The following is a 26504-nucleotide window of genomic DNA, read 5'->3' as shown; positions in this document are numbered from 1 at the left end:
TCAGGTGATGGGGAGGATGAGACAGAGGAAGCAGATGGTGAAGCTCCTCAGATGAAGCCAGCGTTGTCTAAAGCAGAGAGGAGTCATATCATTGTGTGGCAGGTGTCTTATGTTCCGGAGTAACACGGACAGACACCTCCTGCCTTGCCCCCCTTTCCGCCCCCAAAGATAAAAGTATGAATCCTTTCTGTAACTACGCCCCGAATTCTGTACCTAAGCTATGTAACTACCACGGCCTTGTAACTACCCCTTTAAAGTCTTATATTGAACCCTTCAGCCTGTATTTTCCTACCCTCAATTATAACTACCTGTACGATCCTTCAATCCACCCTGTAACATTCCCTTTCCAACAAAAACACAAGGTTCAAGAACTTCCTGCTACTTATGACTGAATGGCAATTTCAAATGAAATGCATATAAACAGCTTAAACAATACCAAACTACGTTCCTGAAAGAACTACCCAGTTTTTGCCAAATACCGTGACCTTTGTTTTTACAGTCCCTCAGCACACAGATCACTCAATGATATGAACTCATCGTGAACTCAAGAGTTTCAGAGATGAGCAGAATCATTTTGAAAAGACCAGCTAGATGAATATTGGAATACAAGAAGGAAAATGCAAAAGAGACTTATGTAAATACTGGAATACATCATGCACTGCAGAGAGAAATGATTGAATATGTGAGGATAATCAAATAAATGGTGGCCAGGATTTGTGGGTAATCTAGCACAACCCAAACATGTCCCAATGGCATTTCAGCTCATTAAGTAAATATGTAAAAGAATATTCAACTAAATTGATTTATAAAAAAGCACGCAAAATCACTTTAACCAATTGCAGCTAGCCCTCTTTCAACCTAAGTGAAATGTGTGCTGACTGGATCTGCTAACTTCCCTTTTGGATTAAGCATGAGGTTAACAGCTGAACTGAAGCCTTCGATTGGCTGCAGGTTTGAAAGAGATGGACGTCCCGCCCAGTCGCCTTGTATGTAAATCATCACTTTGTGTTCTCTGTGTGGTTAAGTATTAAGAAATAAACGTTTATGTGCTGAATGCTTCTGTCGTCAGTGCCATAATTTGATGAAATGCTGTCATAATTTAATTTCATCAATACGTCATACAAATATATTTTAGTGGAAAATATATCGTTCAATTATGATTCAGCAAGGACACATTAAATTGATCAAAAGTGACAAAAGATTTATTTCAAATCAATGCTCTTCTTTCAAACTTTCTACTCATCAAAGAATTCTACTATACTGTTCCTTTAAAATCTAATAATATTTCACAATTTTACTGTTTATATTGTATTTTTGATCAAATAAATGCAGCTCTGGTGAGCATAAGATAATGTTTTAATGTTTCAAAAGCATTTTTAAAAAGCTTACCAACCTTTTGAATGGTATAGTTTACACAAAATAATACACACAATGATAAATGAACAAAGGAATAATTTATTTGTAAAGTATAGTTTGGTCAAGTGAGTTCCAACCACTAGACTAGAGCAAGACCAAGCATTATTGGGATATTTAAGTTTTTCAGAGCAAGCTGGCCATTTGTCATTCATTATTGCTTTTCTTTTTGAGTCATGAATAATAAATGTATTTTTACAGTGCATCAAGATGACAAGAAGAATGCTCATATCAAAAGTTGGATGTAAAAATGTAAACAATGTCTTTCGAGTGGATGTAAACACTAAGTAACTTTAGAGTAGTGTATGACTTACCAACCCACCAAAGATTAGTAACAAAGTGAATATCTGTGAAGCTTAGACATATTTGCAAAGAAACCCTCACACATGTTCACAACAGCATGAGTAAAGCAGTAAGAAAATGGTCACATTCAACAAAAGCTTGACCAATTACTGGATTTCAGTGATCCAGACAAATGTCATCATAAGCTACCTTTTCCTTTATTATTTTGGTCTCTCTATGGCTTGAGCAGAGCAGCCTTTACTCTGCGGGGAACAGGTATCAGATGCAGATGAAGCTGCAAAAGCTGTGTTACGATAAATGTACATGATGGCTTTCAGGCGTAGATCCAGTTGTGACTGCACTCTTCCCAGCAGATCAACTCGTGATGCTCGAACCACAGCGAGATCTCTCTCTGAGCACTTTCAACTGAATCACTGCCATGGATCACGTTCCTGCACAAGAAAAACAATTTAACATCCACCCACCCAGTCGTCCATCCATCCATGGCAGTGCACATACACACTAACCTGCTCACTTCCACGCTAAAGTCTCCTCTGATAGTGCCTGGGAGAGAGTCTGCTGGATTTGTCTCTCCAAGCATCTTTCTGGCGGTCTTAACCACTTCATGCCCTTGCCATACCTAATAAAACATATAAAAATACCCACACATAAAGTGTTGAAGTTAGACATCTTCATAGGAACATCATAGCAGCATAAGTACAGAAATCCTATTGGACCTATATACGGAGACAATGTGTTTCTTACCATAGCAAGAATTGGTCCTGAGCTCATGTATTTGACCAATTTGCCGTAAAAAGGCTTCTCCCTCAGGTCCCGGTAGTGCTGTCTGAGCTGCTCCTCTGATGCCTACAAGTATTTACTGTATTAATAAAGATGATATACTATATCGTATGATATATTATTCATTTTCTTAATGAAAGCTCGATGAAAGATACTCCAGTGGTGGTCTCACCTGCAGGAACTTCATGCCGACCAGTTTGAAACCCTTGCGTTCAAAGCGGCCGACTATCTCCCCCACCAGTCTGCGCTGAACACCATCTGGCTTCACTGCAATGAACGTGCGCTCGTTTGAGCCAGTCCATCCTGAAAAACATATCTGAAATTAAACCCTTTTAAACCCCCTCGACTTCTCAATGACATCGCTTGTTTTTTTAAGTACTTTATTACAAAAAATAAAACGGGTCTATCTTGTAGAAGTTAGTTTGAATGGTATTCTAATTTATTACACATACTCGATTCTGATTGGTCAATTATGTGGACAAAATGTTACCACAAAAATGTCAATTTCAGAAATCCCTGTCCTTGTGGGGACATGTTTTGGTCCTCATGAGGACAACAGCTTATAAATCGTACTAAGTGATGTTTTCTGAAAATGTAAAAATGCAAAAGTGTTCTGTGAAGGATGGTCTCTCCGCGGTCAATATAATAAAACAAATTAATATTTTATTTCCATTTATTTGTTTATTCGGTAAGTATCCTAGTTACATGCGGGAAATTTTTTTTAAACTATTCGAATAAATCCCTTTAGGTGATACAAAGTTAATTTTGACTGGCTGTACATTGTCCCTAATAAAAAATATATCGTACAGATATAATTGGTAGCTATATTATAAGCTTAACATACGCATAAAATCATAATCGATCTAAACATTATTAAAAAAATTCTGAAAGTAGAATATGCCGTATCCTATTAATACCGAAGCATTAAACCTCTTAGCCCTCGCCACCTAGTGTAGGTCACAACAATAATTGACGTTGACTCAGAACACATTTCCATTTCAAATGTATTATTTGTATTTACTTGCAAATGAATATTATTATAACTTTATGAAAATCGTATAGAAGTAGTCAATATCGTTTTAGCGCAATCTATTTATGTGCAAGGTCCCTGCAGAACAAAAGTGTCCATTAAAATGACTCGAGGGGTCTTCGTAAGAGCACGTATTCTTCTGCATACCTGATTCAATAATCCTGGAGTGTTTTGCGTCAAAATCCGCGACCGCGAGCTCTTTAATATCGGATAATGACCTTTTAGAACCCATTATAGGTGTGCACTGCAGCCGTCTCGCGCGCGCGCTAATGCTACACACTAACGGACCAATCACGGATCAGCAAACACGGAAGAACCAATCGCAGGAACACAATAGGATAAAGTCAAGAACAAGGAGAGAAAGCATTTTATTACCCGTTTTTTTATTACTCAGATTATTAATTGTTATGTCAATGATCAATATCACATGCTAATTCGTTAACAGAGTTAGACTAGGACCCTAAACACATTTTAGGTGGTAACCTATTTATGTAGTTGACGAATGACGTATATATGGGCCGCATGTGTTAAAGCGAAATGCTTGCGTTACTGCTATTACTTCGCATCACCTTATGCCTAACAACCTCTCCTAAAACATAGCATTATGTGCGTACATACGTAGCGCTGTAACGTGTACATCTGACAGTCAGCCTAGCAAACAATAACTCACGAGATGATTTAAAATAAGCCGCAGACATGAGGACTGCTTGAGTTGTTCCATCACTTTAAATTTTCTTTAGCTAATAAAACGACTAAACGAGATGAATAAACGAGACGTCCATAAGGCACAACTTACCCGTCTTGAAAACGTTCGCAAATATTGTTAAGCAAAGTATGATCATCTTCGCAGAGAAGGAAACAGGGCGAACGGGTTCAGGAGTTTTCGGAAGAGAGAGGGGAGGAGACGAGTGCGCGCGTGGAGGAGTGTCGCTAGGTGACATGCGCATGCTTGCCTGATTTTGCATGTCTGCAGCACTACTTAAAACATCTTCCCCCGGTCTCACAGACAATGCTTAAATCTTTTCCCAGACTAAAATGAATGTTTGAGCTGTTTTATTTGATAATTGATACATAATTAAAAAAGCACAGACTAAATTTGAACTGGTAGGAGGAATAGGATTAATCTTGAGTTTAGTAATTGGCCTACAGTATATTATGCTGCGTTCCAGGCAGGTTTTTGAGCACGTAAATCACGACTTCAAACCAAAGCCTGTTCACTCCAACGCCCTATTAAGTCCTATTGGTTGTAGTTCCAATCAGAGTTCCACTGGGGGCGCTCGCCATGAGTGCAAAATGAATGGGAGTCAATGGGGCTAGACGGCTAAATTTGTCTCCCTCACCCGATTGCCGTTGAGAACTCTCAGATTTGATTGTAGGTTTTGCAAGTTCAACATGGGTTATAGATCGAAAGTTGAATGAACGAGTACTTATTTCTTTTCGATTTCTTACAGGTTGAGTTGTTGTTGCCCATAACACGCTAGCATTCTACTGACGTCATTGACATTTTGAAAGACTTTTTAAAGCAAATAAGGGACTCTAAAAAATCTAACACCAAACAGTGTGTAATTTCTTTGCATCCCCTTTCGAAAACAACATTCAAATTACTAGACAAAAAATTATATCCTAAGAAAAGTGGATTTATTCATTCTGCACTCGTCATGTGAGCGCCCTCATATGGAACAAGAGTGGAACTGCAACCGGAAGTTTATTGAGTGGCACTTCTCCCCTCATTAGACTTTCTCTGCGGCTGCCACGACTCACGACTTTGTAGCGTTCCAGGCCAGTCACGCCATGCTGAGAAATGCTGAGAAATTGTACGTTACACACACACACACACACACACACACACACACACACATATATATATATATATATATATAATATATATATATATATATTCATAAGCATGATCAGTGCTGTCAAGTTCAGGTTTACGTCACCTTAACATTTCCATACGGCAATACACTTTCACGACATACTTACTGTTTCAGACACATAACATTGTAATACATAATCGTGTGTGTATTATTATACATTATTATCATTTGACTGCAACGTTATATTGTCCTAAAGTGTATTCTCACCGTGTACCGCCTGCAGAAACACTGCATCCGTAGGGGCTGCCATTGTTGTTTTGTATGGTTTCACGGGCTATGTGACGTCAGAGCTCGTAACTGGGAGTACATCGATCTAGTACGAGTTCACGGGTGGGAAGTCACGGGTTTGACTGCCGTTCCAGTGCACTTTCACGGGTATAAGGTTGGAAAAACACGGGTTACAGGTTGCCTGGAACGCACCATTAGCCTACATTTGATTTACCCCATTACAATAGTCCCTTTACAGTTATTGCTATCATAAAAATACACTTACTTGTAGGTTTAAATTCTAAATAAGGCACATCTAATGTCCATCAACAAATATTTTATGGAATAATCTTTGATTTTAGAGTTGCCTATATCTTTTCAAAATGTATAGCATACTATCGCTCTTAATTTCATGTTATCCTCTCCCTAGTGTACTTTAGAAACTAAATCTAACCAATCTTTTAAAACTGGGGATTCTTGCTTTCTCCCAAAAATTTTTATTGCTTTAAAAGCTGTAATTCTCAACATTCTAAATAAGTAAGTTATCTTTATTAAGTAGCATTATTATATTTGGTTTCTTAAAAATGTCTTCCCTGAATTACTTCTGTTAAATATAAAAAATTTATATTTTACAAGTATCCGAGCCTATAAAATATATGAGTGTAATGAGCTATAAGTTCACCACAATTTATCCAACATACTAAAGATAAATTATTATAGTTTTAAGATATTTCTGGGGTTATAAAATATTGCATATTAATTTTCTAAGGAAAATGTATATTTTAGTCAGAATGATTGTGCTCCTATTTGGCGCGCAGAAGCGTTCGTTCAATGTGAAGTTTAACAGCAAAATGGAGATATTTGCATGACTTTCTAACATTTACAGATGGAGAATATACCCGTGAAATGTAAGTTTTGCACTGAGGAAAACACCATGTCTCAAACGCATAAAACAGCACAAAATACATGCTGTTTGCTGTGGTGGATGGATTTGATCCATGATCGACCTCTAGGGCTGCGTAAGAAAAGCGTGCACACGCAATTATCTAGACTAGATAAACCTGGATCAAATATATCATATCAGATTGATCAGATTGACATTGATCTGGATCAAATATGAGCTGGACTTTTTTTTTTTTTTTTACCAGTTTTGTGAATTTAACAGAAGTTTACACAAATTTGATTGAAAATCAATCTTTAAAGAGGTCTGAAGGATGCTTCATGATCTACTACAAAATTAGACTAAAGTAAGTTTACCCAATTTTATTCTACATCTGTAATAATAATACACACAACTTAATCATATTTAGCTCACATATTGTAAAGAATATTACACATATATTAACACAGATAATAAAAACAAAGTCTTTCCACAGAGGATTATACTTTTGGGTTTGGTCACCTGTCCAATTGTGCTGAAGAAATCTCCTTTTTTCCCTCTCAGTGATTAGCCACATAATCCAAGGAAGATGGATAAAAAACTTGGCTATATTTTGTTCTAATAAAGCATAGCATTAAACACAAAGCAGCCTTCACTGCAAGCAGGGCCCATACAATTAGGAACAAGAAACAAAGTTTCCATCAAGACCACTACAACAGAACTCAGATCTCCACAGCATGACCTTCAAGTGGACCTGAGCATCAGACAGGTGTACCCTCTTGTTTCTTCTCATCCTGACTCCTGAAGTAGTCATAATTGAGCATGATATCCCGTTTCAAAGGTAGAGAGGGCTCTGGGATAGTGCTGGCATCCACACCCAGCTCTTTGGCTTGCTGGGCCAGGATCATGGCACGCAGCAGAGGCGGGTATTTCACATAACGGACAGGGGCCTCAGGAACGGGTTCACAGCTCTTGAAGACCTCTTCTTTGTGTTTGGGAACCAGCCGCCAGTCATGATACATCACCTTATCCAATTCGCGCTCTGTGGACTCCTCTTTACCTGAAATACATCCAAACAATGTCACAGTGAGGCTGCTGTATTTATTTGCTACATTTTTTAATTGTTTGCTTGCTACATTTCTTTACGTATATGTAATGCTGTCACTTATTCACTACCGCTCAAAAGTTTGCAGTCAGTATGATTTTTCTTAATGTTTTTGAAAGAAGTCTCTTCTGCTCACCAAGGCTACATGTATATAGTACAAAATGTTATGATGTTATCTATTTTAATATATTTTAAAATGTAATTTATTTCTAAATGTTTTCTAAATGTATTTTTTTTTTATTCCTGATTTATTCTTAATCAGTCTGATATGATGATTTGCTGCTCAAGAAACATTTATTATTATTATTATTATTATTATTAATGTTGAAAACAGTTGTGCTGCTTAATATTTTTGTGGAAACTGTGATACATCTTTATCAAAACTGTCTTAATCTGCTCCAAATACACCACTGTAAAATATTAGGTGCTGATTAACTGAGCTAAATTTCAACTTACATAAAATGTCCCTTACATCACAATTACTCCACAAGAGGCCAGTATAAAAACAACTAGTTATTAGTCTTGCATTTACATTAAGCATACTTTTATCCAAAGTGACTTTCAAAACAATTGATCATAAATATATTAGCAATGCCACAAATATCAAATTAGTACATAGCTAGAGTAGAAGTCATATGGCAGAACAAAAGAGGAAAGAGATTTTTTTTTTTAAGGAACTAACTTTTATTGAAAAGAATTGCCTTTATATATGGTTGTGTTCACAGAAAAGGTATTTTCTTACCTCTAAATGTTAAAACTCCCCATGCTTTCCCATGATCCATGTTCTAAATGAGAAAACATCAGCGTTTGAATTCAAACATGCACTGACCTCAATACATAAACATTTGTACAATTAAAATAAACATTTGCAAAATTAAAATAAACATTTGTACAATTAAAACAATCACAGAACGTACCTCTGCTGTATAATCCACCTTGACTTTTGTTATTTTCCAGTAGCATGGCTCTGTATGCTCGTCCAGCCATGATTTGCGTGTGAAGAGACGACCCACACCAAACATGCGCATGCCAGCTAGTAACGTAAAGAGGCGGGTTTCTCTCTGCACATCCTTCCAAGCCAACACAGGCAGCTTTTTGCCAGTGAAGGGCCGCGTCATGGTGTCGTAGTCTAAGGCATAACGCTGAGAGTCCTGGGGCCGATTCTTCAGCTCCCGGTAGGCCCGGATCTTCCGTGCCATCTCGGCTATTAGCCTCAGACGCTTTTTCTTTACCATGTTGCCTGGATGACCAATAAAACAAATGTTTACAAAAAATAAGCACCAAAATATGGACATAAATATTACATCAGGTTTCACACAAACTTGTGGAGTTCATGCAGCTTGAGTTCTGCAGTCATTAATGCAAATATCAGGGTATATCAAATATATTCTGAAATTCATGGAATATTCAGTTTAGCTATTCACTCAAATTGATATGCTGATAATATAACCTGAAATGAAACGTGAGAAAAATGTAAAATACAAAATAGAAGAATTGAAACTATTAATTTAGACTTTTGGATTTTACTGTATATTGAAACCAGGGAACTCACAAAGAAAAAGTCTTAAATATTGCCAAGTCTATTATTATGTCTAAAAGTTATATTAAGTATTGTATGAAAAATCGCATGAGTCAATTAAGAGACTCATATGGGATTCATGTCACACACACAAAAAAAAAAAGAAAGAAAGAAGAAAAAAAACACTCATAAGACTTTATTTCAAATGATCAGTAATAATTAGTTTTTCTTCAAATTAATACATATAGGTTTGAGAGCATATTTAAAAGGCCACTTAATAATAAATAGAGATGTGATTTGCAGTTATAGTTTTGATCTGTCTAACGTTACTGAAAATCCATATGAGACAGGAACCGTTATCAATTTTGCCAATTTCCCCTTATTATTTAAGACGTATGCTAATGTAAAACGAAAAATATATCAAACAGAAACATCTGAACATCAGCTACTTTCAACGGACCAGCTGAACAACCAGCTAAATAGTCTTGGGCACACATGCTGCACGTGTTACAACAAATAATACGATACTAGACATAGGGGTGAACGCAAAGCACTACAGCCAAAGCCATAAGAAGAAAAGTTAATTTAATTAATGCAAATACGCGCACATTCTAATTCATTTTCCAGTGAACGACAGTTATCTTACCTGTCTGTTTGACTTGACCTCCACACAATTACGTCACGACTGCTGCTGTCCGTCACGGAAATCGGTCCGTGCGAAACGCGCGTGCGTGTTCCTGTTCCGCTTAGACCTACGAACAGCAAAATTTGAGAGGGTATATCTCAGATGTTTCTCAATTTAAGTGACCATAAATCTGTTCAGTAACACAACCAGACCTACATAAATAATCTCAATCTTTCATTATGCAACAGTTTGTCAGAAATATACTGTACAAAATTAATAAGAAATGCATCATCCAAAAGTATGAGTTGTGTTTACGTTTTTTGTAATAAGAGCAACACTGTGATTGATTTTTGGAAACCTTTATTAAGATCTCAAAAAGAACAAACAAAAACATATTCAGCCCCTATTTTAATGCATATATAATTTTCCTTATTTTTTTCTTGACTCGTATAAAAGGCCATGCTTAATGTATGTTGCAGAAGAAGCGAGAGAAGGAAGAGAGAAGTGAATAAAGAGAGAGCGAATGGGAGAGAAAGAGAGAGCGCTTATGACATACAATACGTGCAGAACACAGTATAGGGACATGTATATATTTCTATACATACATTAAGAGCAAAAAGTGCTTTATGCATAACAAAAACATGATTTGCTTTTTTTTTTTTTTTTTAAACAATGAATTACAAAACCTGCAATATAAACCCCATATGAATTCAATATGAACCTCATGTAGAGATGTTGCACAGATTGAAAACTGAATCAACCTCCACATCAGTTAGCATCAGTCAGTTTGACAACTGCATCAAGGTATTTTCAGGAAAACAGTTTCTCTGGAAATACTGTTCAGATACACATACACACACACTTTGAGTAATAATAACTAGGGCCCAAAGTAACTCCTAGAGACAAAAACTGTCAAAATACACAGGCATTGTCCTCACCATTTCAATGTAATGGTATTTAAAACACATTTATGCAGACAATATTCATAATGACGTCACTGTGGTTACTTACTGTCTGTTGGTAAGTCCAAGTTTGATAAAATAAGAATAGAGTAAAAACATACAATGGTTGTTTAAACATGAAGAGGAAACAGACCTTGGCACTCTGAAGTGCTGAGATGTTTGACGGGCCTGTAATGGAGCATGACATTTGAATATGCATTACTTCAGAGGAGATCAGGTAACGTTTTCTACCCCCAAGTGACGCCAGTAATGAAGAAATTTACAGTTCACTCAACATGTCATGTATTGTTTGTGTTCCTTGTGCATGGAAACAGTTTGAGTGTTTGCCTGTGTTTCATATGGTTGCATGTTATTGTTCCCCACATCAGAACAGGTTTATGAGGTTCATATCTTGCTTCTTGTCTGAAGAGCTAATGGTCTTCATTCCACTGGGAGTTCACACCAGAATAAAAACGAACTATGAATACTGTAATATATATATCCAAATGTCAACTGATGGGGCAAACTACCTTTAGAGCCTTGAGTATTTAGCGACAAACTAGTAAAACAGACTTGACTGACCTTGAATTCTTTTTAAAGTTATTCAGCAAGCTCTGTTATCCACCATTGTGATTGGCAGCACAAGTCCAGTGTTTATATATGTCGATTCTTCTTTATCTGTAGAGACATTTTCTAATGTGTGCATAATGGCAAGCTGAGTGGATGTGCACACGGCACACGCAGTCTCAGGTCCAGCGGCAACGTTTCCGCTGGCAGGCCTCCGGGTCCGAGGAACAGCCCTCAGAGTCACTGCCCGAGGAGGGTCCTGGCGGGGTGTGTGTGTTCGAGTGGATGTGCGTATGATCCAGGCTCAGCACCCATCCCAGTTTGGAGTGAAGAAGATGCCTGAGGCCGGGCGGCAGGGGCAGGACTCGAAGGGCGTCGACTCCGGACGGGAGCAGCTTGCGGAGTCGTGAGCAACAAAGGTACTGTAGAGAGGTGGCAGCGGAGACCGAGCGAATCACCTTCATGCTGCTTTTGGCCGCGGTGGAACACGCCATCGGAAAAACACGTTTATTCTTCATCTCTGTAGCTGCTACACCTGCCACACACACAGCAACATACAGGTTAAATGGTATTAAATGTGTGGTTTAACAGAGATAAACCTGCTCTCCAGGTGTGTGATTGTTCAATAGTGTCTGATCTCCAAAACCCAGTGTTAGGGGTTAACAGTTTAGGACCCATGGACCAGATGTTTGAAAGAAGACCCGGAGTCAGAATTATTAAAAAATAGAAGAAAAGTTTTACTGAAAATAGTTTGCAGTTTCATCAGAAGTTCAGCTTCAAGACTCACACAGGAGTTCATAGGCCGCCCCGCTTACAGTTACAAAGATCACAGCAGTTATACCATTTCCAAGGTCTAAGCTACGTCATTGCTTACAGGTTGAATAATTCTCATTGGCTAAGAAATAGATAAACATAGTAATTTTCCACACATATACAGATAGACTGAAGCATATCTCCATAGATTATGCAGCTGACACTCAGACCCTGAAGTCAGGCACGTCGTGACCTTCCAGGTCGCAGATTTGGGTTGCTGGGTGCCATCATGTCTCGAACAACAACTCAGTCAATCTCCAACAATGCCAGTGGTTCCTTAACCTGTAAGCAAGAAGACTAACACACACACCGACACACAGCTTTTCCAAGGTTGGATTTGGCCAGGCTCTAACTATAAACAGGAGTCTCGTCTCAAAACATCAAGATAACAATGACCCCTTTATGTTTTAACACGTTGAAGACCTTTCTCAAACACAAAACATGTCCCTATTTCATTTCTGGAAGCCGGGCTAAATAAGCAAGCTACATTCAGATATCAAATACTGACATTAAAGAATACATGAAAAGAACATTTCAGTAATAACACTGGTAACTTCTATAACAAAGTAAAATCTCCAGAGAAGTCATTCAATTCATTTGTTATTTAGAAGGGAAAAGATTGACTAATACCTTGATTATAATCACTCATTACATATACATTGAAGCAGCAGTGGGTTCCAATCCACCCCCTTCACCAGGGATGTGCAATTAAGGATTTTCACACAAGACTAGTCAGTGGGTCGTCTGAACAACTAATTATAATAGTCTTGTAAAATCATGTTCACTAAACACAGCTAGGGCTGGGTATCGTTCAAAAAATTTCGATACCAATACCGATACCTTGATTTCGATACCGGTTCCTGAACGATACTTTTTTCGATACCAATTTTATGAAATCCATTTGAACAATATTACATAACACATTACCTCAGAAAAACTTTGGTTTTATTTTTTCAGTTTGACTCATGCTCCTTAGCCAGTGCACAAAGGAACAAATAACATTTTTATATATATATATATATATATATATATATATATATATATAAATATATAAAGAGCTCATGCTCACCAAAACTGAATTTGTTTGATCAAAATTACAGTAAAACTTGTAACATTGTGAAATAGTATTACAATTTAAAATCTTATTTGAATACATTTCAAAATGTAATTTATTCCTGTGATGTCAAAGCTGAATTTTCAGAATCATTACTTCAGTGTCACATGATCCTTCAGAAATATGAAAACAGTTTGCTGCTTAATATTTTGGAACTATGATACATTTTTTCTTAGATGAATAAAAATTTCAAAAGAACAGCATTTATTTGAAACAGAAATCTTTTGTAACATTACACATGTTTTAATGTCACGATTTTAATCACTTTAATGCATCCTTAATGAAAAAACAACAACAACTGACTAACTAACACATTTTTGAACGGCAGTGTCAAGTCAAGTCAAGTCAAGTTTATTTGTATAGCGCTTTTCACAATACAGATTGTATCAAAGCAGCTTCACAGTATTAAATTAAAATAATACAACAAAGTTTGTTTCAAGAGGAATTTATTGATTGATAAAATTAAATTAAATATCCCCAAAATATCCCCAACTGAGCAAGCCAAAGGCAACAGTGGCAAGGAACCGAAAAACTCCATCAAGTGACCTAATGGTGTCCTAAAACTCCATCAGGTGACCTAATGGAGAAAAAAAAAAAAAACCTTGGGAGAACCCAGGCTCAGTCGGGGGCCAGTTCTCCTCTGGCATTTATGAGCTAGAGGCCGGATTGTAGTTTGAACTGTAGGATTATATGAATGCCTGGCTGAAGAGATGCGACTTTAATCTAGTTTTAAACTGGGAGAGCGAGTCTGAGCAACGAACAGTATCAGGAAGACTATTCCAGAGTTTTGGAGCCAAATGTGAAAATGCTCTCCCTCCTTTGGTGGTTCTGGATATCCTAGGTATGACCAAAAGCCTTGAATTTAGTGATCTTAAAGAGCGCGATGGATTATAGGGCGATAGAAGATCCGTTAAATAGACTGGAGCTAAGCCGTTTAGGGCTTTATAAGTCAGTAGCAATACCTTGTAATTAATACGGAACATTATAGGTAACCAATGCAGTGATGATAAAATCGGTGTTATATGATCATATTTTCTTGATCTCGTAAGAACTCTAGCGGCGGCATTTTGGACTAACTGTAGCTTGTTTATTGAGGATGCAGGACAACCAGCTAATAAGGCATTACAGTAATCCAGTCTCGAGGTCATGAATGCATGAACTAACTTTTCTGCATCAGAAACTGATAGCATATTACGTAGCTTAGCAATGTTTCTAAGGTGGAAAAAGGCTGTTTTTGTAACATATGAAATATGATTTTCAAAAGACAGGTTGCAATCGAGTATAACACCCAGGTCTTTTACTGTAGAGGATAAAGTAACAGGACATCCTATGATGTTAAAGTTGTATTGTGCGAGGTTTTGTGGGCGGTTTTTTGAACCGATAAGTATTACCTCTGTCTTGTCTGGATTTAATAAAAGAAAATTACGCGTCATCCAATCTTTTATATCTTTAACACACTCTGTCAATTTGGAAAATTTAGCGTTTTCATCCGGCCTTGATGAAATATATATTTGAGTGTCATCAGCATAACAATGGAAACTAATTCCATGTTTCCTTATAATATTTCCAAGTGGCATCATATATATTGAAAATAACAGAGGGCCTAATACAGATCCCTGCGGCACTCCATAGTTTACTGGAGTTATGATCGATTTTTCTCCATTTAAGTAGACAAAATGGTAGCGGTCAGATAGGTATGATTTGAACCAGCTTAGTGCTTGTCCTTGAACACCAGTATAATTTTGTAGTCGATCTAAGAGTATTGTGTGATCTATAGTATCGAACGCAGCACTAAGATCAAGTACAACTAGTATTACATTCAGTAGGTCATTATTGCAATATAAACACTATCAGAGTGATCAACAAGGTATCTCTTCATTTACCAGTCGAAGACGGAGCATCTTTCTGCTATTATGTTTACTCCGTGCACTGTTCAAGGGCTTCATCATATCTGTCGCGGTACCGGTCTTTGCAGCAATTATTTTACCGCAAATACTGCATCGCGCGCTGTTGGCATCGAGCCTGGAGAAATGTAGCCACACTTTTGATCGACTTAGGGTATTGTGTGTGTGCTCGCGTCTCATATGAGTATGTGCGCGGAGAGTTTGTGTGTGTGTTCGCGTCTCATTGAGTATGAGCGCGAGTTTGTGTGTGTGTGTGTGTGTGTGTGTGTGTGTGTGTGCTCGCGTCTCATATGAGTATGTGCGTGGACAGTTTGTGTGCGCGCGCGTCTCGTGTATGTGCACGGAGAGTTCCGCGCGTCTCGTGTGTGTAGAGTTTGCGTGTATATATGCGTGAGCGACTTAAGGTGTGTCGTTGTGCATTTTATTTGGATTTGTTTGAGCACTGACGTTGACGAGTTAACCCCTTAGGTATCGAAATCTGGTACCGAACAACAAGTCATTTTTCGATACTCGATAGTATCGAGGCAATTCGGTCGGATTAATCGCATCCAAAATATGTTTGCATAATATGTGTGTGTGCTGTGTATAATTATTTTGTATATATAAATACACACATATGCATGTATATATTTAGGATTTTTTTTAATTTATATATAATATAAATGATGTATAAATACATATACAGTATATACATGCAAATATTTATTAAATGAATACATGCATTTGTGTGTATTTATATATACAAAATAATTATACACAGTACACACATATATTATGCAAACACAAACTTTTATTTTGGATGCGATTAATCGCGATTAATCTTTGCCCAGCACTAATTATAACAATATTTTATTACTGTTTCTTACAGTTAACTAAAAGAACTTCACTGCACATATATTATCTCTCGTAGAGAGAAAGTGACACTTAAAAATGTGTATTATATTTCAAAAACAAGATAAGACCGCGGCTGAAAGCAGTTTGTCATGTGTAAGATTAGCTCTTACCGATGCACTTGCGGTTTTTGAAGAAGGTGAGGGTGCCGTGCCAAGTGTCCAAGTGAACACCAATAATGGATCCCTGTCCGAATCGTGACGAAAAGCTCACTTTATCACCGTTGTGATGTAACAGACCTGACAAAAACACATACATACATACATTACTTTACAGAAGAATCCTAATGCACTATGCCTCGTGTACAGTCTAGGTGTTTTGAGCATTAGTATGTGTTTGTGAACTGAAACCGTTTTACCTGTATATGACAGACCCCAGCTGTCTTCATCTTTTCCCAGCAGGCTGCAGAATGTGTGTCTGTATTTGTCTAGATTCACATCTGACGTGCCAATACCAACCATCTACATAAACACACACAGAGAATTCAACCATTAAGAATAAACAATCCCATATACACTACCGTTCAAAGGTTTGGTACAAAGTCTCTTACGCTCACCAGGCATTTATTTGATCAAAAATACAGTAAAACAGTAATACTGCAAAATTTTCTAACAATTTAAAAAACAGTTTTCTATTTAAGTATTTTAAAATATAATGTATTCCTGTGTGCCAAAGCTGTACTTTCAGCTCTACCAAAGAGCTTTCAGCATTACTCCAGTGTCACATGATCCTTCAGAAATCATTCTAATATGATTTGCTGCTCAAGAAACTCAATGTAACTGAAACAAAATGTTGAAAACAGTTGTGCTGCTTAATATTTGTTTGGAAATACATATTTTCAGGATTCTTTGATGAATGGTAAGAAAAAAAAACATTTCCCCCCAAAATTTTACCTTTTTGAACTGAAGTGTACACATTTTCAAAATGAAAAAGTAAAGCAATGTGGCTCACATCTTGGAAAACTCAATTGATTCAGCAAGTTTCATCCTCATTAGCTGTATGCTGACAGTTATGCTTCGGTCTGCTGAATCAGCCATGTTGCTAAATGTCTAAGTATAGAATCAGCCCTTTTAAGCCCTCAGATAAGATGCCCAAAATAAGCAGAATGCATCCTATTCCTAACCATACTGAATATTACTACCACACAAATCACGGATAAAGACACACTCTTGTCTCTCACCATGTCTGTGCCATAGACAGGGGAAGTCATTTTAATCTCCCAGAAGTGTTGTCCCTCCAAGAGTTCTTTGGAGCCGCGAATGGCAGCCGTTCCACAGCTATATTCTGAGTGGAAGCTCACTTTCCTGTTCTCACAGCTCAGCAGCGTTGCAGACGACCGGCTGCCCTCATCCCACACCCAGTCAAAATCTGACAAACAAGTAAACAGCCAATAAGAGAACAAGTTCAGTCATAATAAGCAAGATCAAGGTAAAAAAAAAAATATATATTAATGTTGCATTTGGCACCACCTTGGTCATCTTCTCCACAGTGGCAGTCTCGCAAGTGTGTGTAACCCCGGAGCCGTGGGTTACAGCTGAGCTCCATCTGTGAATCACAGCTGCAGTACGACTCTCCCGTTACAGGCACCGCACTCGGAACCGCCGGCACAATGGCTGGATACTCGGCTTCAGAATCAGAGTCACTGTACTGCAGGACAAATGCGTGCAAATTCAGATCTGACATAGTTTCGGTCCGTTTTGTCAGCCATTTGTGCTTTTTGAACTGAAACAGCTCTTGTGATGTTCAGCACTTCAGACAAAAGGGCCATCTCATACTAAAAAAATAATTGCTGCCTCATCTAAAGGCATTTTCACATCATCCACACCAACCTGCTGGTGATCATAACTCCACTCGTCACTCTCGGAGGCGAGCACCAGCGCTCTCGCATCTGCATCCCGTCGGATTCCACTCCACACGTACCTCCACGCCCTGCTGTTTCTGCTCCGCCTTGACATGCCAACCAGGAGCCACCGCACCTGTCCATCACACAGACACAACAGTTGTTTGACATAAAGCATAAACAAAGAGAACAAACAGTCCTGCTGGAGAAACACATCGTCAAGGCAAGTCGAATTTCTTTGTATAGCACTTTTCACAATGCTCTCTGAAAGTCATGATGTTTATAATATCTTACCATCTTCGAGTCTTATAGTCACATATTAGCAGATTAAAGCTTGGCGACAATTTACAGTACTGTGCAAGTCTTAGGCACATTAGTATTTTCACAAAAAAAGGTTGCAAGCCAGTTATTTATATATTTTGCTGTAGTGTGTCAGTAGGACATCACTTTACATTTCCAAACATTCCTTTCGCCATTAATTGTAATAATCCACAAAGTGGATCCACAAATGTGGCAAAGCTACCTGAAAAACTATGAGCAAGTGTCCCTAGGACAAAAGCTGTTTTAATTTAAACGCAAAGGGTTGTCACACCAAATATTGACTTGATTTAGTTAATAGAAGGTAATTCATTAAAAAAAATCTATTTATGACATTATTTTTGAAAGCATTATCAAAACTTTTCACAGTAATGTAGCTTTGCAGGTAGGTTTATATATGAAGAGTTCAGATGCAAAAGCCTCTAAGTGCCATCTGAAATTTTCTTCTAGAATGATCATTTTTATGAAGCTCGTATATTTAAGTTCAGTAATATCACTTAAATGGCAATGAAAATGACCTATTAATTGTCATTTAAGTGAAATTACTGAACTTAAATAAACAAGCTTGATAAAAATGATCATTCTAGAAGAAAATTTCAGATGGCACTTAGAGGCTTTTGCATCTGAACTCTTCATATATATATATATATATATATATATATATATATTGCATAGTCAAATAAAACCTTTTTTGGCCTTTTTTGTGCAGTTTTTTCTATTTTGACAGATAATTACCGAACGAAGTTTAGTGTTTAGTTCTTCCCTCAAATTAAAAAATATATACAATATTCTCATATTTTGATGCATTATTTGAACTTGTATGTTCATTAAAAACAAATATCCCGCCCAGACATCACTTAAGGAATTGTGTGTTATTATATAGTGTACCAATACATTAGTTTGATAGAAGTCATAAACTTTTCTGTCCCTACCTCATCAGCTTAAAATAATTTCTAAAAGGACAAACGAATTGTCTAATCTTATGTGTTTTATTGTCAGCCCGTTGCGCGTGAGCTGCGCTCGTAAAGCTGTACTGTAGTGTTTCGCGCGAGATGTAAAGACGTGTTGCCTGCTCAGTTTAACTGTCAATTACGTGCATTCAGTCATTTCATTTCGCATAAGTAGTCATTATGAACTAGCTGACATGTCGGTATACTGTATCTCCTAAAGACAGATTCCCCACAAAAATGTTTTTAAATAAAAATAACGTTCTCTTGTTAGGCCTCGCAGAAAGTGGTCAGCGAGAGCCAGGTACCTTCAAGTCTGTCTGCAGAGATGAAGGCTTATTCGCTTATAGGAGAACAGATCGCCTGTAGTCACACTAATAATATGGAATCCTTTTTGGATTTCAATATTATACCAGCCCATATGATAATAATTGTAAGAAAGTGCAACAGGCTTCGACATATGATCTTGGCGCTAACGGAGGCTCGCGGACTTAGCAACGCTACATCCTGGCTGCTGCATTCACTAGGACAAGCACAAGCAGACTTACCTGCCTTTTAGGGATACCACCGCGATCGTTGGGTCCCGTATACCTAAAGATTTTATTATGACACTGTAATGTATGTATCTGTGAAGGCAATCGGTTTCTGTCCACCAGGCAGGCACCAGCTAACTGTCACACTTTTCAGTGACCTACTTTCACGACAGACGTAAACAATGCTTTAGTAAGTCCCGCCTCTCCAGTTCAAAACTCCATTGGCCGAAAATTCCAAGTGGGTGTGGTTTATTTTCTAGCTCGCGTAACTACAGGTCTAAACAGCTGTCACTTAAATGTCAAACTCGTCCCAAGAATGAAGGCTAAACCCCTTTCTGACGTTACTGCACGCTTCCCAAGTACCTAGAGGCAGATGTTAAAATTTGTTATTATCGATTAACCAGTGACGTTATATTTGGAGCTGTTGACGTTGTCGGACTGGGAATTATGTTCTACATGAACGCTTTTTATCCGTTTAAATCAGCTAATTGCGATAATAACGACATGCCATGAACGCACCTTTAGCCCAAAATAAAAATAAATTATATTTTTGCATAAAGACAATGAAGCCTACAGTATTTTAAGACCATTAACCTTCTAGTCTTTTTCGTATATTACTTTATATAATAATTTCATAATAAATAAATAAATAAATAAATAGCAAAAGTAAAAGGTCCGGGCCCATTATGAGACTTTTTTTTTCTTTCTTTCTTTTTTTTTTTTTTTGCTTATTAAAATAATGTCAATGTGTACAAATGCCATAAAGGTTCAAAATTAGACTATTTTATTCAAAATATAATTCCTTATTTCTTTCTTTTGATTTTGAAACGAGACCTGGATGCTTCTGACAGGTTTCGTGATACACTCGCAATGACTATAATGTCATAATGACTGTTATAATCCAACTCAAAAATCCTCGTTTGATAGGATCATGTATTTTCCTACTGCTGATGTGACATAATAAACGAACTGGTATTTATCAGTTCATTTTCCTTGCAGTTACACCGTTTCTGGTAATGATGTGCACTAAGGGGCACTCACGGCTCTTTAGCGCCCCCTCTCCTGTGGAAGCGTGACTGCAGCAACGAAGAGCGTCATGAAGAGAAGTTTGGTTGAGGCTGCAATGCAGAGATTCAGACAACCAGATGGTAACCTGTGGATTAATCCCTCATATAATTATTTCTGTCTCTTGACTCTCCATGATGTGAGAGCATCTTGATTGTTAGATGTATAGTTGCAGTTTCTGAATATATTTAGGTGATGCACAATTCTCAGATATGCTCTAGTGAAAAGCACTTGGGTTCATAATAGGTTGCAATTTGTGCCCATGAAGTTAAATGACATGTTACACTGCCAAATATTGGCTTTAACTTTGAACATCTGTTGTATATTTCCATTTTTACATCACATGTGTGATTGAATAAAAGGGAAACTGAAATTAGGTTGAGGAAGTTTTATTCGGAAACTGGACAAGCTGCGCTGGTGTTCACCCATTAATGGAACCAGAAACAGTATCAACTACAGGTAAAACGCTACACCTCTGAAGAATGTCATGTTAAGAGTTAAAACACACACTCGCTCATAAACACACATGTGCATTCATTCATTTCACACTTAGTAAACTTGCACATCAATACCTTAAGACAATGGTCTCCATGGTAATCAATGATTAACATACCCAAAGGAACTCAACAAATTTCCCACAGAGCAATTCACTTACCTATACAGATATATATATATGTATATTTCTGATACACACACACTCACATAATTCATTTAGATAATCAGGATATCAATAAAGACTTGATCCATTTAAACTGTTTAATGAACATCTCAAAATCTTCATAAATAATCAGCAGAAATAAAACAAACAGTAATAATCCATCTTTTTTACATTTAGGTCCTCAACATCAGTGTCAATTTAAATGGTCCCAAAAGTGAGAAAACAAAATGACAGTTGATTTGTTCTTTAAACAAGAATAAAACTGACAAAATAAAAGGATGACAAACAAGTGTAGCATAGGAGAAAGAGGGCATCTATTTAAACACACACACAGGACGAGAGCAATAGCTACACAGCGCATTTACAGGGGAACACACATCAGGCTACTATACACAGAGAGGAGGTTCAATCACACATTCACTTGCAAACAGCACACTCACGATACACGCATGCACGCAAAAAAAATCCTCTCTCATCGTTTCGGGTGGTGAAATTACTCAATGTGTATCATTAGGAGGATGTTTGTGTTGGTGCGTCTGTGTGTGTGCGTGGTTGATGGTTGTTCATGTGTAAGAGAGGATAAGAGCAACGATTAACCCTTGGTGGACAGGATAAGAGCAACAATTAGCCCATAAAGCCCCAGAACCTCAGCGAAAATGAGGATGAGGATCATCCCCACAAATAAACGAGGCTGCTGGGCTGTGCCCCTCACTCCTGCGTCACCCACGATACCAATGGCGAAGCCAGCCGCAAGACCACTAAGACCCACGCTCAGCCCGGCACCGAGGTGCAAGAAACTCCTAAAGAGAGAGACACACACAAAACACATTTGGATAGTGTTAGATCTTTTTTTGTAACAATTTATTTTATTTTTTTTACATTTTGAAGATAAGAAAATCTAGACAATTGAGAAATGTAATTGTGATTTTCCCATTACATCCAAATAATACATTAAATAAATAAATAATAAATGGAAGAACACAAGCCTTACACCTCCATGTACAGATGTAGTCTCTTCAATTGTTTATATACTCTACCCATCAATTCTAATATAATTTAAAATCTTTTTTGTAACAATATGTTATATATGTATGTTATGTCTAAGACAATAAAATGTAGACAGTAATGGGGATTTTTACACTATAACTAAAAATTTATAAATAAAAAAAAAACACTGCATAGTCTTCAATGTTACAAAAAGTTACAAAAGTGATTCAGTCAAGAGCAGTGAGAAATTCTCTCTTTTCTTGCTTGATTAACATTAATGACACTGATAACAGCAGGTTTATTAGGCTGCCGTCACTTTAAGATCGAATACATGATCCAATTTACTGTTACACATGTATTTTCTCTCTCAACTGTTTACATTCACTTGAGACATAAATTACTGTTAATGAGGATACTTCCACTGGGTCCCGATTAGAACTCAGTTCAGTACTCGCACGCTCTATGAGCTGCGGCTTCATGTGCGCGTGTCTCTCAGACAGCATGTGCATATAGCGAAATGAGTTCTCTTTCGCTGTTTACTACACTTCAAGAGTTTAAAATCACTTGTTTTTAAACCGCAATGCTTAAAAACGCATGTAAACCATAAGCTTTGGTGACTGCGAAGTACAGCAATATCACATGAGCGTAACCAAGCTAGAGGTGATAGTCCAAGATCTCTACCGGTTGACAGATTTCTACTGGTTAATCGTGTCTATCGGTTTATATACTCTCACTATCAATTCTAATAAAAGTATTATATCTTTTTTGTAACAATATATATTATTTGTCAAACATTATGAAGACAATAAAATGTAGACAGTCATTGGGATTTTTCCATTACAACCAATATATTAATAATAATAATAATTTACAAAAAAAGAACAATACCCTTACACCTCCATGTACACAAACCGTAACAACCTCTTTAATTGTTTATATACCCTCATTGTCTATCAATTCTAATATAGTGTTATATCTAGATTTAGATTATTCTTATCATATAAAACAGGTATTATAGATAGCTATTTAAATTACAAACCAGCCAGCAATAAAAAATTTGCTAGTTTTTGTTTCTGAGGAAGCTGAGAGTGACTTGTAGGAAAATCAGACAAGACACACGTGAGGTGCGTGACTCACTTGTAGAGGGTGACTGTGGGAGAGATGTTGTTGGCAATGAGTACAGCCACCACCAGGCCGTAAATGGCAATGATACCCGCCATGACCACGGGAATGATGGACTTCATGATCAGCTCCGGTCGCATCACTGACATGGCAGCAATGCCCGTGCCACTCTTGGCTGTCCCATATGCAGCACCCAATGCTAAAAAGAGAGAAGAGGAGAATTAACACGTGCAAGGAGACAAGGAGAGTGAGAACAAGTACTTATGATGGGTTAAAGTTCAATGACTACAGGACAAGGCAAAGTTGTGGGTTTGAGTGAATACCCAACTAATGAACACCATTCTAACACACGAGTCTGAAATATCAACCCCCGAATACACACCAGCTGCTCCATGAAAACTGTGTAACTGTTTTAAGGAAAAACAATACTAGCAAAACCATTGTTTTTATTTCATGTACTGATCAATGTTGAGATTTGGAGCTATTTTGCTTCCATAACATGTCTTTTAGTGCAAAGGAAACTCACACTTAAGTATTTGTTTTATTACACACATTATCCATTTACGTCTGTAGATTTCAATTACAATACATATAGGCAGTTTCTTTCTTTTTTTTTATCATGCACTGAGCCAGAAATCTCCACTTCAGTAGCACTTACTAAACTTTCTGGATTTATTCCTATCTATATTGCGAAGTTTTTTTACAGAGGTGTTTGTTCATATATCATTTGCCTGATTTACATAATGTTATTCCTAAAACATGGTAATTTTTTTTCTGGCTGTTGGCTATATTTTCTGATGTATGGAGTGATACAAAAATATATTAAAAATCCCTTTCCGTAAAAGATCTTTAATAATTTTTTCTTAATCTTTATCCAATGTTAAGATTTCTGTTCTGGAAACGTATGGAATCTGCACATCCATGCATATTTAAATGAGATAATTTATTGTTTGATAACATTTGTGTGTTTAAACAACATTTCAGAAAACCTGGAATACAAAACCAGTTAATGTCGTAATGTAGTGACTAATCAGGTGAGGAAGCATGGTGATATTTATCAGTTACATTTTTACCCTAATTACATGTGTTGTCTTGCTTTAAAGGTTTTAAAAGGCAAGGTCAGCAAAACATTAAGACAGTGGCCAATTGTTGTCGCTTTCAGTCACATGACTGACTACAGCAGCGAGTTCCCTTGGTTTGTAAGAAGCAGACGAGGAGGTGCTTCAAATGTATTTGGATCGCTCCGGGATTTAGGCACGGTGTGCTGACTGAGACTGAGTACATGTAAAATACTAAGAGTAATGGCTTTCGTTTGAATACAGAAAATAAGTGTGGCTCTGACTGAGATAAACAGTTAAACTGACAAGGACGTTTTTGTTTGGGCGTGTAGTTCGTGTTTTAAAAGGTACTGTCGCATTAGATAAGAGCAAACCGGTTCATGTTAATAAAGTAATGCATTTCGCCGTGGCTTGAAAAAAATAAATAAATCAATGACAATAAAAAGACGCTACTGTTATAGACCAATATATAGAATATATTCGATTATAAGTAGATTATTAGAATAACAAAAAATCGGTCGTGTCTTCCAACCATATATGTTTAGAGGACATTAAATAAATGACGTCCTTGCGCAAACATTTTAACAGTTGACTCAGCTCGTCCGAGACGAAAGCGTCTTCCACGGTTTTCCACGCAGGGATCGGTGAACCGTGGCAATGAAGGAAATAATGAAACGAAATAAATAATTTATAGATATTACGTCAAGTGAGACGTCATGTGCCGTGATGGAAACCTTCGCATCCCTTCTCCTACTACAGGTACACGGCTCAGCGAGCCGCAACACCACCAGTCTGCCCCGTTCACAGACACCCGATCGATAGCAAGCGATCATCGCGTTTACTCAGGGTTTACATTGAATAAAGCATTCACTGAATTTAAGGTTAAAATGACGCGTCTCTTACCACTGAACACCATTGCTGCTGAGGCACCCATCACTGCGAAGAAGGGTGAGTATTCGGGGCTCGAGGCAGACATTCTTCTGGCACGTTCAGGACACTAAAACTAAAGACAGAAAGGGAAGAAGGCTTCAGTCTAGGAGGTTAAGGTTCCAAAGAAGATCTATTCTAGGTTGACAGGTCTTGTAAGAGCAGGAGAGGATGGTCACGAATCCGACAGGACGCTGATCGCCGGTGGAGAGGAAGAAAATGGCGAAATGGAGAGTGTCACATGATCAACCATGAGTGCAGGGTCCATTTCCGCTTCTCTAGGGATGACTTATGAATTCGCAATGCGTTTCTTTTTAGGATTTTGAAATGACTGACTGTCACGGGATCACAGAGAGGACTTGCAGCGTTTTAGTAGAATTAAATGCACATTAGTAGTTTTGTGTGAGCATTCGGTGGTTCAGTCATTTGAACAACACCCCTATTTTATAGGCATTTTGGTATATTCCATTGCAGGCTTCCACTTTGATATGTTGGAATGCAATCCCAGATCATAGAAGGAATATAACCCTGTAAACCAGTTGTTTATCTGGTTGAACTTGTTTAAATCTTTCACAACCACCAGATGTTAGCCATAAATGATATGGATAAGATCAAATATTTAATGGTATTAACCATTTTTAAGAATAAGGTTGTGAAACTGCAGGATACAACATATAGGCTATTCTGTCAATCCAATTGAGCAGACCCCCATATGAAACTAGAAAAGGTTTAGTAAAGCATTTAAATGTCAATGAAATGTTGAAGTAACATTATTTTAACATTTCCTGTGGACGTGTGTGAGATGTACATTGTCATGTGCTTCGTCTCATGACTTCCAGGCTTGGAGCTGGAGAGTCCAGAGAGGAAGTAACTTTATGTTACTCACTCTCGGGCACAGACATGAGCAGATTCCTGTAATATTAAAACTGCTTTATTAGATGAATGGCTCTGAAATGTGTGTGTGCATGTGTGTGTGTGAGCTTCCCTTTTCTGATTTTTGATGAGAACCAAAATACTAAAAGTTCCACTCTGATATGCTTGATGGCTGCTGATGACAGTCACCTGAGATTTTATTACCTA

At 37.5% G+C, this 26504-nt stretch overlaps 5 protein-coding genes and 1 long non-coding RNA gene across 18 annotated transcripts in view; 2 read left to right on the top strand and 4 right to left on the bottom strand.

The window, feature by feature from the left end:
• Positions 1–1054, top strand: part of mapk8ip3 (mitogen-activated protein kinase 8 interacting protein 3) — a 32768-nt gene extending 31714 nt beyond the window's left edge. For all 11 annotated transcript variants that reach the window (XM_082176910.1, XM_082176909.1, XM_082176913.1 and 8 more), the window contains one exon: positions 5–1054. In XM_082176910.1, the coding sequence (XP_082033036.1) occupies positions 5–123 (119 nt within the window). In that variant the 3' untranslated portion in view covers positions 124–1054. The remainder of the gene's footprint in view (positions 1–4) is intronic.
• A 381-nt stretch (positions 1055–1435) lies between these two features.
• nme3 (NME/NM23 nucleoside diphosphate kinase 3) lies at positions 1436–5699 on the bottom strand. Of its 3 annotated transcripts, none has more exons than XM_082177088.1 (5): positions 5611–5699; positions 2669–2799; positions 2461–2562; positions 2223–2335; positions 1436–2147 (listed from the first exon to the last, which is right to left on the bottom strand). In XM_082177088.1, the coding sequence occupies exons 1-5, from the start codon at positions 5651–5653 to the stop codon at positions 2030–2032; spliced, it is 507 nt and encodes a 168-aa protein (XP_082033214.1). In that variant the 5' UTR covers positions 5654–5699; the 3' UTR covers positions 1436–2029. The 3 variants fall into 3 exon arrangements, with proteins under 3 accessions (XP_082033214.1, XP_082033212.1, XP_082033213.1); XM_082177086.1 differs by lacking the exon at positions 5611–5699 and adding an exon at positions 4323–4478; XM_082177087.1 differs by lacking the exon at positions 5611–5699 and adding an exon at positions 3674–4001.
• A 1159-nt stretch (positions 5700–6858) lies between these two features.
• Positions 6859–9869, bottom strand: mrps34 (mitochondrial ribosomal protein S34). Its single transcript, XM_082177072.1, has 4 exons — positions 9761–9869; positions 8513–8835; positions 8338–8380; positions 6859–7550 (listed from the first exon to the last, which is right to left on the bottom strand). Exons 2-4 carry the CDS (start codon positions 8828–8830, stop codon positions 7252–7254), a joined length of 660 nt encoding a protein of 219 aa, XP_082033198.1. The 5' UTR covers positions 8831–8835; positions 9761–9869; the 3' UTR covers positions 6859–7251.
• Positions 9870–10082: 213 nt separating this feature from the next.
• Positions 10083–19784, bottom strand: spsb3a (splA/ryanodine receptor domain and SOCS box containing 3a). Its single transcript, XM_082177064.1, has 7 exons — positions 19623–19784; positions 17799–17945; positions 17439–17616; positions 17150–17337; positions 16328–16430; positions 16083–16208; positions 10083–11782 (listed from the first exon to the last, which is right to left on the bottom strand). The coding sequence occupies exons 2-7, from the start codon at positions 17922–17924 to the stop codon at positions 11427–11429; spliced, it is 1077 nt and encodes a 358-aa protein (XP_082033190.1). The 5' UTR covers positions 17925–17945; positions 19623–19784; the 3' UTR covers positions 10083–11426.
• On the top strand, positions 11776–16074 carry LOC309504098. The gene is made up of 3 exons (XR_014207960.1): positions 11776–11912; positions 12774–15341; positions 15374–16074. It is a non-coding gene; the product is annotated as an uncharacterized lncRNA (long non-coding RNA).
• A 1261-nt stretch (positions 19785–21045) lies between the features above and the next one.
• atp6v0ca (ATPase H+ transporting V0 subunit ca) lies at positions 21046–25664 on the bottom strand. Its single transcript, XM_082137717.1, has 3 exons — positions 25401–25664; positions 23455–23638; positions 21046–22130 (listed from the first exon to the last, which is right to left on the bottom strand). The coding sequence occupies exons 1-3, from the start codon at positions 25471–25473 to the stop codon at positions 21923–21925; spliced, it is 465 nt and encodes a 154-aa protein (XP_081993843.1). The 5' UTR covers positions 25474–25664; the 3' UTR covers positions 21046–21922.
• Positions 25665–26504: the final 840 nt, after the last annotated feature.

This window comes from Leuciscus leuciscus, assembly GCF_965113295.1.
Source record: "Leuciscus leuciscus genome assembly, chromosome: 1".
Classification (NCBI taxonomy): Eukaryota; Metazoa; Chordata; class Actinopteri; order Cypriniformes; family Leuciscidae; genus Leuciscus; species Leuciscus leuciscus.
The sequence above is the reverse complement of the archived record's forward strand: the minus strand, read 5'-3'. Positions and strand labels throughout refer to the sequence as shown.

What these genes read in the sequence shown, in the direction of transcription:
- nme3 (XM_082177086.1), bottom strand. Translation starts at nt 4,473, where the DNA reads ATGCGCATGTCACCTAGCGACACTCCTCCACGCGCGCACTCGTCTCCT. An exon ending in CAGGACCAATTCTTGCTATG is followed by an intron (nt 2,336 to 2,460) that starts GTAAGAAACACA and finishes ATGTTTTATTAG; the next exon opens with GTATGGCAAGGGCATGAAGT. An exon ending in TTTAGCGTGGAAGTGAGCAG is followed by an intron (nt 2,148 to 2,222) that starts GTTAGTGTGTAT and finishes TTTCTTGTGCAG; the next exon opens with GAACGTGATCCATGGCAGTG.
- mrps34 (XM_082177072.1), bottom strand. Translation starts at nt 8,830, where the DNA reads ATGGTAAAGAAAAAGCGTCTGAGGCTAATAGCCGAGATGGCACGGAAG. An exon ending in AGGTGGATTATACAGCAGAG is followed by an intron (nt 8,381 to 8,512) that starts GTACGTTCTGTG and finishes TTTCTCATTTAG; the next exon opens with AACATGGATCATGGGAAAGC. An exon ending in GGGAGTTTTAACATTTAGAG is followed by an intron (nt 7,551 to 8,337) that starts GTAAGAAAATAC and finishes GATGTATTTCAG; the next exon opens with GTAAAGAGGAGTCCACAGAG.
- spsb3a (XM_082177064.1), bottom strand. Translation starts at nt 17,924, where the DNA reads ATGTCAAGGCGGAGCAGAAACAGCAGGGCGTGGAGGTACGTGTGGAGT. An exon ending in GGAGTTATGATCACCAGCAG is followed by an intron (nt 17,617 to 17,798) that starts GTTGGTGTGGAT and finishes TTTGTCCTGCAG; the next exon opens with TACAGTGACTCTGATTCTGA. An exon ending in CTGTCTATGGCACAGACATG is followed by an intron (nt 16,431 to 17,149) that starts GTGAGAGACAAG and finishes GTGTTTATGTAG; the next exon opens with ATGGTTGGTATTGGCACGTC.
- atp6v0ca (XM_082137717.1), bottom strand. Translation starts at nt 25,473, where the DNA reads ATGTCTGCCTCGAGCCCCGAATACTCACCCTTCTTCGCAGTGATGGGT. An exon ending in AGCAGCAATGGTGTTCAGTG is followed by an intron (nt 23,639 to 25,400) that starts GTAAGAGACGCG and finishes CTCTCTTTTTAG; the next exon opens with CATTGGGTGCTGCATATGGG. An exon ending in CCCACAGTCACCCTCTACAA is followed by an intron (nt 22,131 to 23,454) that starts GTGAGTCACGCA and finishes CTCTCTCTTTAG; the next exon opens with GAGTTTCTTGCACCTCGGTG.